Source organism: Acartia tonsa, chromosome 8, assembly GCF_053477335.1.
Source record: "Acartia tonsa isolate MP-2025a chromosome 8, ASM5347733v1, whole genome shotgun sequence".
NCBI classification, from domain to species: Eukaryota; Metazoa; Arthropoda; class Copepoda; order Calanoida; family Acartiidae; genus Acartia; species Acartia tonsa.
Window position 1 is genome coordinate 24088651 of NC_137267.1, and position 21128 is coordinate 24109778.

At 31.6% G+C, this 21128-nt stretch overlaps 1 protein-coding gene across 3 annotated transcripts in view; it reads left to right on the forward strand.

The window, feature by feature from the left end:
• LOC145326322 (phenoloxidase-activating factor 3-like) overlaps nucleotides 1–21128 on the forward strand; it is a 74215-nt gene that overhangs the window by 47821 nt on the left and 5266 nt on the right. For all 3 annotated transcript variants that reach the window (XM_080169611.1, XM_080169612.1, XM_080169610.1), the window contains exons 6-15: nucleotides 3204–3253; nucleotides 5064–5124; nucleotides 6868–6928; nucleotides 7940–8040; nucleotides 8215–8256; nucleotides 10358–10412; nucleotides 12724–12785; nucleotides 19576–19684; nucleotides 20489–20593; nucleotides 20826–20887. In XM_080169611.1, the coding sequence (XP_080025737.1) occupies nucleotides 3204–3253; nucleotides 5064–5124; nucleotides 6868–6928; nucleotides 7940–8040; nucleotides 8215–8256; nucleotides 10358–10412; nucleotides 12724–12785; nucleotides 19576–19684; nucleotides 20489–20593; nucleotides 20826–20887 (708 nt within the window). The remainder of the gene's footprint in view (nucleotides 1–3203; nucleotides 3254–5063; nucleotides 5125–6867; nucleotides 6929–7939; nucleotides 8041–8214; nucleotides 8257–10357; nucleotides 10413–12723; nucleotides 12786–19575; nucleotides 19685–20488; nucleotides 20594–20825; nucleotides 20888–21128) is intronic.

Here is a 21128-nt window from a genome sequence, read left to right on the forward strand (position 1 = left end):
TGGGTGCAGCCGTTAGTAGTATTTAATAAGTTCTTAAACTAGCATGTCGACATAATAAATGATTTATGACCACATTTACTAGAGACCTTTCTTTCCATTCATTAGCAGTAACTACTTAATTCCATTTATTTTCTGGAATGGAATTGCTTCGATCTATTTCCACTTGATTAAAACCTGTTCTGAGGAACGGTAAAATATCATTTATTGTATCGTATGTAGAGAATTTTCCACATAAAAACATAATAAAAACCATAAAAGTAATATTACTGCTTTGTTAGCTCAGGCCTTCGATTCTCTGAAGCCAAACAATGGAATAGATCTCATAATATTTGATTTTACTAACCGCGGAAACTGTGTATAATACGATGTCATGAATAAGTTTTAAGAATCTTTATCCCGATTTTTATCATGGTAGACTTGAAATTCAACGTTGCATGACAGAAGCCATGGTTATCTAATTCTATATTTTATACCAAAATCATTTAATAGTTTAGTTCGCATACTCGATTTGCAAATCTGAGCTGAATTTTTAAACGTGTAGCCGTAGCCGTAGCCGTGTCCGTGGCCGTAGCCGTCGCCACTGCCAGTGCTGCCAATAAAACATGGATTTTTAAATGTATGAAGTTTTTACGTATTATTATTATTATTTTTTTTCTTCATATTTTTACTGAAAATTCAAAAAGTGGTTGTGATTTAAAGATCGCATATAGCCGTGGCCGCGCGTAGCCAATTTGATTTAAAGATCGCTATTAGGTTAGTGACTGTACCTCTGGCTACGGCTACACATTTAAACTGTTTTTAAACTATTTTTAAAAGGTATATTAAAATTATACTTTGACATCTGTAGAATCATACTGCAAAGCCAAAAATGAGAACAATTGCCCACATCAATTTTTATTAGGATTTTAAAGTTTATTTTTTACTATGGATTAATAATTTTTACTGAATCGTGATGTTTCTTCCCTTTGTAGGTAAAATACTCAGCTTTTAGAGTGTCTTGCTTCGTAAATATTGTATGCTAGTATACAGTAAAGTTAGGTCTTTTGATTTTATCTATCAATACTAATTAAAAATTAATTCTTTACAATATATCAATGAATTAACATAAAAATGTTTCATGTTTATTATACATTAAAACACATAAAAATTGGCTGTAAAGGGTTAAATAAATTAAGATGACAACAAATGTTTATGCAATACAACAAATTTGTTTTTGTCACATATACAAATATGATATAAAATAAGATTATTCAAACATATTTTTAAAAATATTTTTAAAAAGTATGTATCTTTTATGAGTAGGGTTTTCATTCTTTTCATTTTTATTAAATAAAATTATTTAACTACGTTTGAAATAAGTCACTTTGTAAAAACACTCTTTCGGAAATTCTAATTTCTAATTGGTTTAAATTCAGCATTATGTTTTTTATTGTATTTTGTCAGATTTTTCAATGAAATTAATTGTTTTAGAAAAAAAATTATTTCCATTGAACAGAGTTATGTTTTTTTTATTGTATCAGTATAAAGTGAATTATATAAAATTGTTCACTAAGTTACAATATTACACGAAGTAAAAAAAGACCCTTAGATCTGGTAAAAATGACCAGAGCAACAGTAAAAATTAATTTTTAAATCCCCCAAAAAAAGTTTATTGGGGACTTAATTCAAATTTGGGCTCTGCAGTCTGATTCTATAGGGGTCCTAGTATATTTTTGACCCCCCATTCAAAAATAGTTTAAAAACAGTTTAAAGATTGAGCTCAGATAAAAAAGGCCTCCATGAAAATTCAAATTGATTTAAAAGATATAAGTATAATAATTTTATTTAGATCAGCTTATTTTATACTATAAACTATAAAATTCCTTTTCAATAATTTTTTTTTAAAATTAGGAAAATTAGGATTTAGATGTTTTCATAATAATACTTTATTTTAACATGAAAAGATTTATATGCTTAAATTGACGATTAGAGCTATCCGTTAAGCCCTGACTGACAATTACTGTAGAAAAGCTTCGTTTAAAAAGAATAATTTATTGTAAAAATGTAAAATAATAAAAAATTGAAATTGTTTCTTAAAAGTTGTTGAATTGTTAGATTATAAACAAACAAAACATTGTTCAATGTTTTTTATAAAGATATTTTTAACAAAAGAACGTGTCCTAACTTTTGTATTTTTTTTTTAATAGCTAGACGGTGCTTTTAGTATGTAGTAGATGTAAAATGATCCATAGAATTTAGATATGCAATCTTTTTTTTTTATAAACCTCTTATTTTTGAAGTAATTTAATTTTTTTAAAGTTGATTTTAAGGTACCAAAACGCAACAAAAAAAAAAGAAGAAAATTGCAATTATGAACAAAAATAGTAAGATCTTTAATTTGGCACCTCACTTTTTAATTCTGTTGAGTAATTATTGAAAAAATCTATTTTGTTGAACCTCGATGAATCAAAACTTTGAAGCTCGTCACAAATGGGTTAAAACAAAATCACAAAAGTTAGGACACGTTTTTTAAAATACTTTCATAACACAAACTTTAATTTAGTGTCTTAATTCATTATATTATGGGTTTTTTTTAGCAAGAAAAAGACATTTTAGAATTATTTCAGAGTCTTGAAAATTTAACACTAAAGGCCCCTATTCACTAACTAACCCTTAAATTAATCGTTCTGCAATCCTTATCATGATCTCGCATTTTTTGGCCTAAAATTTTGATGGAGTATATACAAACTATCAGTGTCCAAACATTGCACCCATTAATTTAAATCTCCAGAAGAATTATTTTTTTTTATAATCATTGGAGATAAGATCAATTTATCGCACATTTTCTTATTTCCCTGAGAACTCTGGTATATTATGAATTCGGTGCATACCCGTGTAGTTGAAATTATATTTTCCTCATACATACAGGATATGACAATCTAGATAATATTCTCTATGTTAAATTCTGTTTTAGCAAGCGTCTGAGTCTTTAAAGGGAAAGTAAAAAAATTGTTGGGAGTGGGGTATTTTTTCTAGGGGCGATATCTCTTAGAAGGGTGGAGGTACCCTCCTCCAAAATTGTATAAGCCTTTCTTGGACCTATAAGAAGCTTCATTCTTAATTAAAACCATATGGTCCTGTGGTTAGCGAGATCTTAAGCTACAGACACACAGATTTCCTAATACTTTTATATATTAAAACTTTTAAAATATATTTTTTTTCAGGTATCGTGGAGAACAGTATGGATGTAACCTGGCCACTACCTGTCTCTTCCAGGAACCAGTTTTGCAACAAATGGATTACACTAATTATAGGGTAGCTGCGCTACTAGATAAAAACAATAATGATACATCCAAAACGCATTGATATAGCAGATTGTGGCTACTATCTTTGATAGTTATCGCGCGAAGCACCATATTTAATTTTCCTCCAACTGAAAATATTTTAAATAACTTATTTTAATTCTAATGTTTTGTTGGAGTAAGGAAGGGTTAGAACAGCCCCGCGGATTCAGAACTTCCTGTAGGGGCTTTTTTTAATAAGAAGGAATAGGGGTTTTCGGTGGTCTGTTAATTTTTTCATTAATCTATAAATTCAATCTGTCCCCGATTAATTTGTAAAAGTTTCTAGATTTTTCTAGAAAAACTTATTTTTAAAATTCTATACAAGTAAATCCCAATATTTAAGTTTTTGGTTGATTAGTCTTGTTATATATTATTATTGAGTATAAAAGTATAAATGATGTAAAACTATTTTCTATGAAAAAAAATTACATTACAAATTGTTTTATCAGATCATTTTTAAAGTTTAGAAAATATCATGTAAAAATATGGTATCACTTTTAAAATGGACGTAGTTATTTTTGATGAACAAACCTTGAATTTAAAAGAACTTGGCTTTCACAGAAAAAGAATATTATGCGATGAAAAATAATCTAGTCCATAGGCTTTTTGTTTCAGTTCAGGGATCTTAATGGATAAGACAATAGACGATAAATTAGTGTTCTCGTTTTCAATTTTGGACAAGCCTAGTTTGAACCAATCCATCGGGATTTATTGATAATACCTTCAATTTTTAAACCTTAAATGAGAGAGCGAGTTTAGATTTGAATACAATAAAAATTTGATGCCCCCATCCCCCTCCTACTAAACAGAAAATGTAATCTAATAAGTTTAAAAATTTAAATTAAATTCAAATTTCAACAACAAAAATTCGTAAAGTTTATAGTAAAGCAAGGGCGTGCAGAGGTGCTGTATAGAAAACGTCTCTAATTCTCACACCCATAAATTGTTAAACCCATATTTATTATTTTTACACCCTCAAAGGGGTCACGTCCTTCTACAATTATCTTGATTTAAAATGCTGTTGATGGATGTATTTTTTTTTGTTTAGATCAGTTCCGTGCACAGGGTTTTCTAAGGTGGAGCGCGAAGCTCACCCGAAAATTTGACACCACCCTAATGATTTTTGACACCCTCATTAAATCAAAATCGAGGGGGTGTAGGAGAGTGTGAGCCTAATTGGGGTGTTTTAACCCACCTTAATTTTGCAGGAGGGTGCACGCCTCTGATTCAGACACCCCTCTGCAAATTCATGTGTACGCGCCTGAGAAAAAGTTAGAGAGTGCAATTTGTTACACTAAAACTTTACTTTTTGTTTAATATTTTTTATAATTAAAACTTAAATTTTGTTAAGTGATGCAAAACGGAATGTTTTGGCTATTTGAAGAGTTTTGGGAGTACGAACAAGGGTGTCCAAGCTTTTTTATTGGGGGGAGGGAGGTAAAAAATCAAAATTCAATTTTTTGTGGGGGGGGGGTAATCTTTATATCGTATAGGCAAGGACGTCCAAGATTTTTAACGTTTGGAGGGAGGGGGGTAAAAATTCAAACTTCAAAATTTTGGGGGGTAATCACCCCTTTACCCCCCCCCCCCCCCAACTCATTTGAACGTCCTTGAGTACGAAGGTCCCATCCATCCAAGAACAAAAAAATCCTTACTAAATTTTTTTCTTTCATAACAAAATAAATCACTTGGAAAAAAGATACAAAAAAAATTGTAAATGTAAAACTGGATGTGTATGATAGGGAGCTAAAGCTATGGACTTGTGTAATGGAGGAATGATCTGGTCTTGCTGTGTTCCAAGGTAAGTAGTAGAGTAGCTACTCTATAATTATACATTATATGTCCGTTAGTCCCTGACTAACAGAATAAATTGAGTTCTCCAAATGAAGAAAGCTTTCTAGGACTTTTTTGGGCTATTCTATTTATAATTTTTACTCTTAGGATAGTTTTAGGCTATTTTTGCAACCTCCCTTACCCTTCAAATACTAACGCTAACGATTCTAGGTACGAAGGGAAAGGGTAATAGAGGTTTAATTAATATTATCTCCATGTGTAACACATCTTTCATTGGTATGTGATGAATATTTCGAATATTTGTTAGCGTCATGTTGTCGTAACAAAAGGGAAGTGGGTAAGATTGGGGTAAGAGAAATATTCATTTAGAATTATTTGTCAAAATGCTGATCCCTTGTCCCTGCCTAGAACGAAAACTTTTTGCTTATTTTTAATTATCACTAAGATTGTTGATTGATTGATTGATTAGCCATAGTTTCTTAGGGTTTGGACCTAAGTAGTCATGGAGTAGGTTGAGACACTTTTGTATAGCCACTAGGGCTATCAAGCTCCACGTTCAAGCACATTATGTCTTGACCCTCTATCTCATGAGAGCTACTCATTATAACCTCACCCTCGCCGAGTATGACAGGTGTCCCAAATTAAGTCACCGTAATGAATGACGCTCTCTCTGCAGAGGAGCTTGGGATAAGGGAAGTACTGATATTATGTACGTGCCTATTGAGTATCCAAACTTACTCATTAACTTCTCTTACACAACAAGGGAAGTTGCGACATTATTATTGCGAAGAGAAATTCGAGTCAACACATGGAGACTTGAACTCGAACTCTCACCACCCTAGCACAGTGTGTTACCACTGACCCACGACGCCCCTTTTACTAAGATTGTAACATATATTCGTCAAACGATTTGCTGATATCAAACTGTAAATGTATGAAAAAAGTAACAAGTAGCAAAGTTGTCCATAGGCCTATACCTTGATTCGATACTAATATGTCGAGAACAATTGACAAATAATTTAAGGAGTAGGTGTTTTTATTTCGATCAATATTCGGAATGAATACAGGAATTGTCCTTAATAATTTTAAAAAAATATGTTGAAAATAATCTATTCATTTTAATGGTTAAGGAAAACAAATTTCAATTTAAAACGCAATTGTTGTATTTTAAAATATACAAACACTTATAATCCAATAATAATATTGTATAACAAAATTTAAAAATTAAGTGCTTTTGGTATTTGCAAATATATACTTTTATTAGACTAAAATAAAATCTTGAGCTTATATAACAATTAATTTTTAAAATTTATCTTTTGCCTTATAAAAACTTAGTTAATTCAAGGTTTATAATTACCTTTTAGGCTTTTTCAGTACCAATTTAGTAGCAAAGTAACTCTAAAGTCTAACTCTAAGTCTAAACTGTATGGGGGAAACGTGAATCTCTCGGCTGCTATTCTCGGCTAAAAATTATTGTTAATATTCCCTATACAAACGATCATCCAGTATATAATTAAATTGGTCTGCCAGTGTTTCAGTAGTGCTCTGACAGTCATTTAATTTACTTTGGAAAAATATGACTTACTCGGCTGCTATTCTAGGTAGACGGCTTTTTTGTTTCTGTCTCTTAAACCCCCTATTTCCTTTCATTTGCTTCGCTCATTTTAAATGTTGTCGTCCTTGTTATGTCTATTTACTAAGGAATGATATTGTCTACATGAAGAAACTGATATTAGAATTATTAATTTAGAGATGTAATGGACAAGGTTGATTTGGACAAAGGAAAGGTGGAAAACGCTGAGTGTGGACAGGTACATATTTATATATAATATCTCTAATTTAAAGTAACAGGATGTCTATGTGTCTGAAGCATAGAATCTTGCTACCCGATGGACTTTACAGTGAAGCTTATTATAGATTCAGGGAAGGTTTATAACTATTTCGAGTAATAATCAATCACCCCTGGAAAACATGCAACAAACCACTTTAACTGTAAAGTGGAGGGTCAAGTTAACCCCTACCCGCACTACTTCACTCAAGTGATCTATAGGCCTCTAGGGACGTATCTGGTGTATATATTATGGAGTTATGCCGAGTCACTTAAAGGAAAACTCAGAGAATAATTATTTCCTCTTTTGTTGTCCCTAATATGACCTTTCTTTTTGGTTCAGAATTTTATGCAACATAAATCAATTAGATTTTGTTAAAAATTTTAAAAACTCTGAAAAAATAGCTATTCTTCAAATGTCCGTATGTCTGAGGTTCCGTCAATTAAAGATTGTTAAGAAAACAGTCAATAAGAAGCAATCTAGAATCTACAATTATAACATGTTTAAATTTCAAGTCTCTATAAAGCCTAGAGTAACCCGCGACCGTGGCTCAACACGTAGCCCATCCGCTCGTCGTCGGGAAGGTGTTAGGTTCGAATCTCGGTCCGACACCGCGTCATAACTAAAGACGTTAAAAATGGTTTCCACTGCTACTATGTCAGATGCGCGACGTAAATAGTTAGAGTGGGGGGAATGCCTTGGCCCAAAACAGGCGCAACTCGTTACCATGCACAGTTAGGACTTCTCAGACAAAGGTCGTGCATCACAGAGAGTTGGTTGTCTGTAATGTACTGTACTACGGGTATGAGGTGATGGACCAAGAGTCTGGCCTTGAGTTGACAAGTTGACTGTTAAGTCCAGGTGCAACTCACCCATACGACATTAGCAAGCCTGGAGTAGGATTAAATATCTATTCTTCTTTTAATTAAATTTGACGGCCATATTGAATCTATTTTGGCGCTAATTCAAATAAACTAACCGGTTTTATTTAAGGTGTACGGGAATGAGGGGAAAGCTCGTATTGTTGGCGGCCATGACTCAGATTTTTCGCGGCATCCATGGATGGCGGCTCTTGTCAAAACCAGCTTTTTCAGGTTTAAATTTTTATAAAAAATTTCCAATGATATTTTTTGCAATCGAGTATGTCTTCGTTTTAACACCATAGTATAATCATATTTGATCATAATTTTAAATATTTTTTTATTTAATCTACTACTTTTTATTGAAAATATTGTAAAAAAGATGTAAAAAATATTAATTTTTTTCAGTCAAAAGAGAATAAGCTGTGGAGGAGCTTTAATAAATAAAAGGTATTATTTTTTATGACAAGTTGAAAAATCAATTATTTTTGGTTCTCACCCCTGAGGGAAATGTTTGAAAAATTTTAAGGGGGGGGGGTAATATGTTATTTGGGGGGTAGAATGACGCGCGAAGCGCGCCAAAAATTTCCCCCCTGAAATCTGTTGGCAGAGGTAAATTGGGGGGGTAATTTAATAATGAAAAAAGGTACCTATCTAATGATGAAATACTATCAAATATTTAGTAGTAAAAATTTACCTTCCTAAATTGTTTGGGGGGGGGGGGGTAAATACCCACTCCTAAATTTTAAATTTAGGGGTTAATTTTAATGGGGTGGGGGGGGGGTAAAATAAAAAATATTTTGTGGGGGGAATAATCACCCCTTTCTCCTCCCCCCCCCCCTCTTGGACGTCCTTAGTATGCCAGTATGACATCATTTTTATAAGCACTATAAAAAGCTTCCATAAATATCCCATTAAATTGGATAATATATGTTGAAATAACCATGGACCCGTCACCTGAGGCTTTTCATTTTTTTTGAGGACGTAAAAAATAAGTTTTTTTCTTTCTAATAATTAACTATCCCTTGTGGTTAATTTGACATTATACAAATTTTCCATTAAAAACAATTACTTTCAGATATTTAATCATTGGATAACAAAACGTAGTTACTCTATTAATTTGGTATGTTCTTATGTTTGTTCGCCTGTCCTGTAGAATTTCGATATGTTATTACATAGATATTGCACCAGATTTTTATCTACTCTGATAAAAATAATGCTCGCAGCTGGCTAAAATAAAGATACCACCCATCCACCCCTTTTACAACATCCTCTTCCCTCCTACTGGATAAACGAACTGAACAATAAATAGGGTGCATATTAGTAAACTATATTGACGACAAATTTCCCCTGATAATATATCCATTTACTTTATAACCAGAAGCATTTCTATACTTCATTTTGTGTTCTTTTCTTTTTCTTCTATGGACATGTTTGTTTGTTCAATGCTATTTAATATACTAACGGCTTCGCCCCTAGCCTCTAGGGTCTTTGCTCCAAGAGGTTTGATCAACATAATTTTTGAATTTTAGATTTAAAAAGAAAAAGTAAAAAAAAATTGTGGGAGGAGGGGGGGAGGGGTATTTTTGGGAGGGGGGTTGATCGACCTCTCTTTTTAAATTTTAGTTTTATAAATATTTTTTTGGAGGGGTGGGTATTTCTTATTTTTTGGGGAAGGGGGGTTGGAGTGTGTATCACCCCCCAAGATTATAGCATTCCCTGAAGACTAGAGCCCAATCGGTCGAGTGGTTACTGAGATCTTAAGCTTCAGCTAAACAGACAGACATCGTTCTACTTTGTATTGTAGATATGTCATAATCTATTGTTCATTTTATTGATAATTGTTTGTAAATTTTTTGAAATCTTATGTAACAACATTTGAAATTGTAAAAGATTAATTTAAAAGATACAATTCAAATTTTTCATCCTATTTAGTTTTCATTAAAAAGTATTTTATAAAGTAAATTTATGAAACTTTAAGTTACAAAACACAATCTTGATTTTCGTAACAATACCAAGGATGACATCATCCCTAAGTAGCTAACCACAAAGTGTTCTATTTATTAGTACATGGAATCTTCACCAATAATTTCTTAATTATTCTCAAAGAAAATCGAATGTTTCCCATAGCTTTACCATGGTAATATTAATTGTAAAACTATGGTTTTAACGTCATATCAATAAACCGAAGATATGAAAATGGGAAAATGATCTTTTATAAACAAGAAATATAGATTATTTTGGTAAAGTCCCTTTCGTGGCAACGCCCCTTTAAGGGGGTTTCTTTGCATATTCACAGTAGATTTTAACCTTTTTCTAGCCCTTTCGGGGAGCTCCAACCCTGGAGGAAAATTGCCTAACCTTGCGGGACAATCACCCAAACCAACTTAACCTAAAATAACCTATCAAAAGCTACTGTGAACATACGCCGAAACGCCCATTAAGAGGTGTTGCCACGAAAGAGACTACACCCGATTATTTTTCAAATAAAAACTTTACTTTAGATTTAATTCTTGGTCAAAATATATTTTGATGTAAATTATATTTTTAGATACATTGTAACAGCAGCTCATTGTGTCTACTCAACACCTATAGAAAGAATGAAGGTAAGTATTCTATTGAAGCTAAATATCTCTAAAACGGCCAATTGGTTTGGCACGATCTGTATACATACAAGGTAGGTACTAGGTAGTGTTTTGATTTATCTTTAATTAAAGGGATGAGAGGGATACAACTAACCACTTTATGACAAATTTATCATATTGGCTAGAGACGAAGTATAATTAAACTAGAGACTATGCCCCGAGCATCTAGAGGCTTTGTATTTGAAGGGGTAGAGAGGTGTTACAAAAATAGCTTAAAACAATCACTGGACATACTTAAAGCTTGGCTAAAATAGAAAACCTGAACAGTTTAATAGACATTGAGATCTTAAGCTTCAGACGAAAAAATCTTACTACTTTATAATATAGTTAAATATGAATAATCTAAGAATTCATCCTAAAATATGAAGTAGTAAATTTTTTTGTTTGAAGCTAGAGATCTCGAAAATTGCTTTTACTTTTCATTTTTATTTGCAAATATCTTAGAGGGGTTTAAGTGTTTTTTTATTGACCTCCTCCGACTTCCCCTAGATGCTAGGGGCGCAGGAACTAACATAAAAGAGTTTTTAATATTATTCCCATATATCAAACTAGAGGCATCTAGGGACAAGTAGAATTGTTTTTTTTTAAATCTAAAAATCAGCAATTTACCCTCCCCCAAAATAGTTATAAACCTTCCCGAAACCTATGAGAAGCTACTCTGTTAAGGAGAACTCGATCCGTTCCGCGGTTAGCGAGATCCTTCGGTACAAACAAACAGACAGACAAAAAGACAAAAACACATCCTGTTACTTTATTATAAGGATAACAGCATTTGTGTTTCATTGACTTTAGCGTTGCCTTTGATATTTTTCAACTATTTAATTTTCTGCAAAAATATGATATAAACTTATTAAAATATAAACGACGAAATCCACAAAAACGGGAAACCTTGTTTAATAAAAACTTTTTTAACTTAAACTTTTTTTAAAAGTCTTGAAAATCTGATGATTATTATAGATCATTGATTGCCAAAAATCTTCTTTTTTTACTTCTAGAACCGTTTTAAATATTATCAAAAATATTAGTAAAACCAATTAGTATTATTATTAGTAATTTCAAATTGACGTACTGGCCAATTAATTATACTTATGGGGTAGTTTTACTTCACAAGTGGTCGAAATCGCAATAAAAACATTTTTTTTATAATTTGATATTATTTGTTTACGGTTATATATGCCAAAATATTAATTTTTTTTTCACACACTTTGTTACGTACAGAAGTACAAACCCTAATTTATGAAAATCTTTGCTTCAAATGTTATTAGATCAGCAAAAACTGGAATTATTTGTTTTGATACTTTATTCTTGGAACACTTTTGAATTATGTTTCAGACAAATTTTTCTAAGAAGGAAATTAAGTTTCTTGTTAAATATTTTTCTTTCTCTTTATTCAATTCTTAAAACTTGTTATAAGTAATATTAGGAGGTAAAAAGATACTTTATTATATCTACTAACGGCTATGCCCCTAAAGGCCTCTTGTGGTACTTAAAATGTATTCTATATTAGAGAATTAATTTCTCAATGTTAAGTTTTTCCGATACTGGCGTCGTCCTGTGGGAAATTTTCAATAATTTGGCATTTTGACGATTTCTCTTGGAGGAGGGGTAGTAACCTTCTTCAAAATAGTTATAAACCTTCTTCAAAGGAAAACCATATCGGTTCAGCGGTTAGCGAGATCCTTTGGTAGAGAAAAATACACATATAACCACCTATTACTTTAACATAAGGATAACACAAAGTAGAAGGATGTTTGTCCTTAAGTTTGTACTAATAAGATCTCGTAAACAGTTAAGAAATATATTAGATTAAAAATGGTTTCAAAAGATTATTATTAACCAATCTTTACACAAATAATCGGTAATTCGTGGGTACGAATAGAACGCTTTCCTGAAAATTGTAGCATTAATGGCTTTTCGTGGTTAAAATCATTAAACAGTCAATCAACATCTATGTATTTTATTCTCGCAATTTAGCTCTAAGTGCCCGGCCAAACATTGAATACAGCCCCCTCTTTATTCTTGAAATTAAAATAAGATGGGTTAGTTTTTCTTTTGTTTGTTTATTTCTTACTTTTGGTCAGGTTAGATGAGCTTATGTGGGGTACTTGGTAGCCCCTCCGCAGAAAAAGGCTCCGCAGGAAATAGGTATAGAAAAACACTACACCCACCTCTTGTTATCAAATTATCAAAAAAAAATAGAGAGAGAGGGGGGGGGGGTTCAGTGTTTGATATACAATTTTAGAGAAATCCTTCTAAATTTTTGTTTTTTTAGATTCGTCTTGGCGAGTGGAACGTGAAAGCACAGAGTGAAAGATTAACACACGAAGATTTTGAGTAAGTAATTCAACAAAAACAAGGATGATAACATTAATAAGAGCGATACGTAGGACAAACGAACATTAACAACTTGTAGAGTTTTAGAACTTAACAAGCAGATTTATAAATGTTTAGATTTAGACAAAATTAATGTAATTTTGTTAAAAAATTGCTTATTGTTTAAGAACATACAAACATTTGTAGGACTTGATTGAGTTCCTCGCTTATAACATTGTACCTTGTTGTCCTAGGAAGCATTATGTTAAAAATCAAATGAAAAGGATAATTTAATCAAATAAAAGTAATAACATGGACCTATGGACTTTCTAGTAGTGATTATAAAAAGCGTACCTAACAACTATTACAGGAATCATCATGGCAAGTTTGAAATCAATATTAAATTTCTAAATTGCTTAAATTACAGATACAGGCGGACGGACCGTCCCAAATTATAGAAAAAAATAATGATTTTCTCCTATCTCTCGCTTATATAAAACGAGCAGCTACTCTATAACTATGGCATATAATATAAGTACCAGCTAGCTCTAGGTATGTAGGTAAACATTACTTATTAATACTATAGAATGAAGTTTATATATCAAATTTCCAAGGGGTTAGGGGCGCAGCCGATTTTTTGTTGTACACTAGAACGTACTATCATATCATCGTTCTGTATTGCAAATTATAGAACATGAAACAGAAAGAAAAAATTTCAATGATTTAGCAAAAAATTTTTACAAACCTTTTGAAATGATTTTTTTGCTATAATTAATACAATATTTATAGTTTTCAGTAGTTACGCTACTCAATAACTCTTTTTGTCTGTCAAAAAGGGGCAATGTGAGTTACTCAGCTGCTATCTTAGATACATAGGCAGCTGATAATTTTGTGATGATTCTGCTGACTAATAAGCATATACTCTGTAACTCACTTGCTGCCTGTCTGTATTTTACTACATTGCTCAAACACATAGTATGTCATATATATAAGAAATATATAAATGATCTCATAAAGAATCCGATTATTATTTTCCCAATATAATATTATTATTTATCTGCTAGAAAATATATTGAATTTTTCTTCAATTATATTTTTTATATATAACTAACTTAAAATTACGTCTCTAAGGCGCCAATATGGACACTTAATTAAATTTAAGTTTTAGTTATACCATCCCAAAATAGTATTAAACCTTCCCTGAACCAGCAATCAGCAAGATTCTGCGCTAAAGACTGACAAATAGTCATCAAATTGATCATCATTACATAATACATAAGTTGTTGAACGTCATTGCACAATTTCGTGATAAATTTAATAACAAATCTTTCCAAATAAAAAAAATGTTCGATAACATATTGCACTATCATACTCACAGTTTTGACAAAATACATCTATAACATAGATTAAAATTTATCCATGGTATTTAATACAAATAGTTTTGGTAGCTACTTGTAGAGAAGATTCGCATTAAAAAATGATAAACAAACAGTTCAAATCCTAAAATTGCATACATAAATTAATAATCATAATTGAGACATAATGTTTAAATTAAATATCATAAATGTAGAAGTATAAGTTCAGTTTGATAAATACACACTTACTTTTTGTCTTTTTTTATCAGCAAAATCTGTGATGCATAGAGCAGCTACGCTCCTAGATGTTGTATGTTTGAAGTCATTCTTGTTACTTAAAAGCATGTGGGGGGGGAGGGGGTTGTGAAAAAAAGCACATTCATACAAAGCGGAAAGGAATTCATTTTAAGGCTGTTTGAGTAGAGAAAAAGTAGTCTTGTTGATTTTTTAATAAGGAATTAATTATATGTCGAAGCATTTTTTAAACTATATCTCATAAACATTTTAAATTTTTTTTTTTAGAATTAAAGAAATTAACTATTTTCTTATTAAAACACATAGATTGCATGAATATGAACAAAATTATTCTTGTTTTTTTGTAATAAACTTTTCCATGTTTTATATAAAATTATATTTCTTGTTAACATTTCATAGGCAATTTACATTAAATTCTTACGAACTTCTTTTCTTGAAGAAAAAACTTTTCCGACAAAATTTTCCCATTTACATCAAACGCTTTGTTAAAATCCAAGTGACTCTAAATTGAAAGTGAAATAGCTTATTATGGAGTCACAGAGTTGGTTTTTTGTTAATGTTTTTTTTTTTTTAAAGGTTTTAGGCTATTATCACAATTATAACGCACGACTAAGGCACAAGACGTAGTGCATCCGCTCGTTGTCGGGATGGCGAAAGGTTCGAATCTCGGCCCGACACTGCCTCATAACTAAACACATTTAAAGTGGTTGCTACTGCTGCTATGTCAGGTGCGTGACATTAAAAGTTAGAGTAGGGGGATACTTTAGCCAAAACAGGAGCAACTTATTACCATGCACAGTTAGGACTTCCCGACAAAGTTCATGCAATCAAAGGGTTGGTTGTCTGAAGGACGTATGACCACGTATTTATGCACACAATTAAGCAAGGTTTGGTTCAGAGATATACTAAAATAAGATCTCGTGGTGTATCCTGTCCTTAAAGGCTACCGAGTCTATCATCACAATAAAACATAGGAAATCATGAATAAAACACTATAATTACAAAATTAAAGTTACAAAATTGATTCGCAGCTACTCTTTAATAAGGATTTGTCTGTACATTTGTTCCTATATCACAGAAAGTAATTTAAAAGGCACTTATGTTAAATACATTATATCCTTATACTAAAGTAAGAGGATGTCTGTGTGTTTGTGTGTTTGTACCGAAGGATCTCGCTTACCGCTGAACCGATCGGGTTCTCCCTAACAGGGTAGCTTCTCATAAGTCCCGGGAAGTTTTATAACTATTTTTAGGGAGGGTACCACCACCCTCTCAGGAGAAATCGCCCCTAGAAAAAAATTACCCCTCCCGAAAAAGAGACTTGAACGAAACATAAACCAATTATTTCTGTTACTAAATAGATATTTTAAATAAAAAAAACATTCAAAGTGCCACTTGATTAAAAGCGAAGCATTTCTATAATCAAGTCCTAAAAATGTATGTATGTTCTTAAACAATATCCTGTATTTAAGCAGTTTTTACAGCCGATTTACTTACAATTTTGTTTCGTTGGACTTTTATACATTTATATTCTGATTATTCAGTTCTGACACTAAACAAGTGTTAATGTTCGTTTGTCCTATCGTTTCAGAGCTTCGCTTTTATGGATGTTGTCATCCTTGTTTATGAATACACAAATATAAATGCAAAGCCCTTGTATTTTATAATCTTTTTTGTTGCAATCAGGCTTTAAATATACTTTTTAATTCTTATTTACTGAACAACATTTTTTTTTATGTTTTTTTTTCAACCTTAAATATGGCTAATTATGGAAATATTTGTCCTTGTTATATTTATATATAGTTTTCAGGAAATGAACCAATTTATAACTCTTATTTAATTTATACTTATTAATACATCTTGTAATGTAAAAAATGGTAATAGAAAAACGGATGAATATAATAATAATTAATATGAAATACCCCATTTATATAGAACCAGTTCTTTCAGTTGTCACTTATATTTAGCTTTACATATCCCTTGTATGACGTGTTTCAGATTGGAACCTGACACTTTTCCAAAAAATATGATGTGAATTAATTATAGCTATCTATTTGCATAACCTTACTTGTATACTGTATAAGTGATTCGTAATTGAGTTTTGATTGGTTTTATTTATAAAGAGATTGATTTTAATACGAAGAATTTACTCTCTCTCAATTTTAGATTTTGGTTGTTTGAAATAAAAAAAATTCCAATAAAAACTAAGTTCGGGGCAACATTAAACTACAAAAATGATCTAATAGCGTTGTTTGATCAATATATTATCCCAATGAAGTTCTATTGAACCTAGTATCGATTGAATATTAAACAAATCAGCTCATACTAACAGCTTTATCTACAGAAACAATGTTAGATTAATAAACTACTATTGAATTTAAAGAGAATAAGGATTATAACTCTGTGTGTTAGAGTTCATTTAATATGTTGGACAAAAAGAGGAAATTTTTGTGCACTAACCGATCAATTATAAAACTACACTTTGAAAATAAACGTAAATCATCTCGCTTTAGAGAAAAATATTCCAAAATTTGAATTCAACGTTGATTTGAAGTGAGTGTAAATAACTCTTCTCTTGGCTTCTCCCAAGCCTCTAGGGTCAGTGTGCCCCAAGAGGGATAGAGAATTAACCACATTTTATAGCACAGTTTCACTATTTGTTTTTTTCTTCATTTGTTTGGGGGGGGGGGGGAAGGGATGTCCAAACACTCCAAGAAAATAACTGTGAAACACTGCAGACCTAGTGTTCCCTGACGGTTCAGCGGTTATCGAGATCTTATGCTTTAAACAGACAAACAAACATACAGACTTCTTGCTACTTTGTAATATACATATCACCTCCCTGACAAGAATATGTGAAGTCAGGGATTTATAGTATAAAATGTTAAAAAGAATTTATTTGTTTTATAACTTATTATTTATGTTTTTTGCCAACTTGCTAAAAAAAGTTTTTTGTTGATTATTATGATTTTGACAGCTTCAATTTTATAGTAATGAAGCTTCTCTATAAATAGGATTTGTAAGTTTAAGTAATGGTTCTTTCTTTCGAAAGTTAATGTAATCTACTGACAAAAAAAAACTTATTACCTTATATAACGGGATTTAAAATGGTATTTTTTGACAAAAAAATCTTTGTTCTTAATTTAATGGCGAGGTACAACTCTACAGTAAATATGAAACACAACTAAAAAAGAGACAGAATTTTTTTTGAATCTTACTTTTTTGTTTAATGTAATTCTATTTTCTAGGTTTTTTGTTCTAATGCTGAACTTCTTATGAAAATAATTGTCATTGTTCTATCAAAAAACGTAAAGTACACAATTTTTGAAACGTTTTAAATTTGTACCTTTCAAATTTCTTTAAAATAGATTTGATGCAATAATTGAACTTTAATTAATTAATAATGATCAGATATAAAGAAATAATTTCTATTGTATTTTTAAAAGCGCTGCCGTTTTATAATTCGTGTCTGTAAGTTATAACTTTTAACGTTAGTACCAGAGAGGATAAGTCACTTCCTTTCAAGGAGTAAGGGAGAGGATTATGGATCGAATGTTCAATTTTTAGAAGTTCCAGACTTTGGGTACTGGCATAAAGGGAATGTGCAAGAATTTAGCAGGTTCTGGCTGACTTTGGGTACTAGCGCATCATTGCCGCTAACTCGCTGAGTTAGTTTTGAATATAGCAGACAGAAAATTTTTTTTATGAGATGATGCTTTTTAACAATTTTTTTTCTCCAAAAAATATCATTTCTTAGATAAAAACTTTTTTGTGATATTTGTGTAATAAACAATCTAAGAACCCTTAAATTTAATTCTTGTATATAGTGGCATTTTAAAATTAAGGATTATGGGGTGAATGAGTTTCAGGGAGATTTAATAAATAATTAATTACAGAATGATTATGTCAGTCTGATGTACTTGTAAACTAATTTTCAAATGAATACTTTTTTTTCTTGGGACTTTTTTCTTATTTATAGTTTTCTAAATTTGATTAACACACCCTTTACAATTTTCTTTAAATTTTCTGGATAAATATGGATTTCATGGCCTTTCAGCAAAAACTCTTAAATTGAATTAATTGCCCATTGTCCCCTTCCTTTCTCCCTGACTTTGATTTTTAGAACTTAAAGAATTGATTGAACGTTATATAATTAAGCAAATTGTAAAGGTCTGTAAGACATTATTTTGTCTCAGTTTAAACTCATACTACATTGGATTTATCCTGCTACTCTACATACAGTAATGGGTATCAAATATATGTGGATATTATGGCAGAGGAAATTTAGGTTGCTTACATGGAACTCATTTATTGGTCAGTTCGTTCATCCAGTAGAAGAAGAAGGAATAAATGGGATGGACAGGGATATCGTTAGTTTAGCCCGCTGCAAGTTTCATTTACTGGCCAGTTGGTTCATTTAGGAAGAAAGGAGGGGATGGGGTAAAACGAATGGACATGAATATCGTTATTTTAGCCCTCTGCGGGTTTTACTTTATTAGAGAACATGAAAATCTGGTGTAGCAACCAAGTAATAATATATCCATTTCTACAATTTAACGTATAATTATAATTTGAGCTCTTTGCTTTCATGGATATCATCTCATCTTCCAAGTTAACTTTAATTAATTTCAAGAATAAAGATAATTAATCTACATTTGCGTCCTAAACGATTTCAAAAAGGCTTTAATCATTCATCATCATAATTGCAATTTATCTCACCTTTTCAGAGCATAGGCCACGCACAATGGTTCTTCATTTTTCTTTGGCTTTAATCATTACGCTGCAAATAATTTTGTTCTTAAAATAAAAGAAAACCGTTCTTACCTATTCTGAAAAATCATATATAGCATCGTAATACAGACAATTTTCTACGAATATTTAAAACAATCATAAAATTATTGCAAGTTTTGTTTGCCCTGGTTTTAATCTTATAATTTTCATTTTAATATCCGCGAAAAGTTGTTTATAATACGATGAGAAATAGCGCCAGTAGTAAGTATTTTAACGTTTCTAGTATGACTTGAAGTAGAAAGTAATGTGTCGCACATTTTTTATGCTACAACAGAGCCGCCTTAAAGTAACGATTTAAGCCCAATCTGGAGTGGACATCTAAACTTTCCCTAGATCCGAAGTGTAGCCGCCTTAAAACCGGCGGCTTCAAATTGCTAACTGTAGGTTTATTAATAATTGAATTATTTTAGTATTGAGAGTAAGTCCGTGCATCCCGACTATAATCCAGCAACTTTTGAGAATGATATTGCTGTCGTCAAATTCAAGAAGGATGTCCAGTTTAAAGAACATATTATACCTGTAAGTATTTTTAAGACACAGGTGAAGCTTTTCGGAAAAGAATAAACGGATTTTTTCGGATATAGTGATTGCTTTAAACATACTATGTTTTTATGATAATTAAGTTTGAATTGTTCTTTTTAGAGAAGTTTTGCAGTATCAAAATTTTTACGGTTTCTTTAACTTTTTTAGTATATGTAATTATTCAGGGATCTAAAGGGATAAGACAAAGGCCGATATATTAATGTGCCTTCCCTATGATGATACTCGAAACTATTCCTTCTGTAGATTACAGTTAGCGGTTGAAAAGTTTGGACAATCAACTAAATGATCCAATTAATCAAAATTCAATAAAAGTCCCCAATGTTGTTAAGCCAAAGAATAAAAAACGTTATTATAAAACTTTGGGAACTAGTGTAATTAACAGTCCATTGTCCCCTCCCTCCCTGGTATTTGATATGATTTATTAAAACATATATTTTCAAAACCATTATTTGCATTACTGACTGAACTCTTTATCAGTTTGAAATAAAAGTAAAAGAATAGAAGGGATCGGACAACTACATACATGTAATTTTCACTAAAGGGCAACAGATGAATCTATATGATTCTCCTTTACAATGTAGCTTCTCATAGGTCCTGGGAATGTACATAACTATTTCGGGGAAGCTAACACCTTCGTCCCAAGATAAAAAAGACTCCCCCAAAATGTTATTAAAATAAAATTAATAGGAGGGGGGGGGGGGCTTAACTTCCCCCCTCTTTCCTAGAGCAACTAAAGTAAAATTTTAAGTTGCTGGAATCATAACTTGTGTAAACATTTAGGTATGTCTACCCAAGACTGGTAAAGAATATGTGGGTAAAAAGGCTACAGTAGTTGGATGGGGTAGAACGGCGCATGGTAAAGCTGAAACTCCTTCAAAGTTGCAGGTAGAACCATCTAAACCTTAAATAAAAGTAACAGGATGTCGGTATGTCTGTGTGTACCGAAGGATCGTGCTAACCACTGAACTGATATGGTTCTTCTTTACAATGTCGCTTCCCATATGTCCTGAAAAGGTTAACAACTATTTTAGGGAAGAGTACCACCTCCCTCCCAAAAAAATCATCCCTAAAATAATTGACCCTGAACTCTGAAAAAGCTTAAAAATTTAAATTTTAGGAAGTAAATGTGGAGGTTATATCAGCCGACTCTTGTCAAGATTGGTTCAGAAGTAATAACAGGTATCATCAATAAATCAATGTTTTACTAAGTTTTACCTATGTGGAATGGGGAAAATTGGTATGGTTAACCCGAAGCAGCTTATAGTGGCTAATATAAATTGACGTCATACAAAAGACCAGTGAGAGGCTAGTATACATTTTAATTGACCAATGGTACAATGTATACTGCCCTATCATTGGTCATTTGTATTGTATGGCCTCATTTTTCGTTAGGCACTATAAGCTGCTTCGATTAACCGTA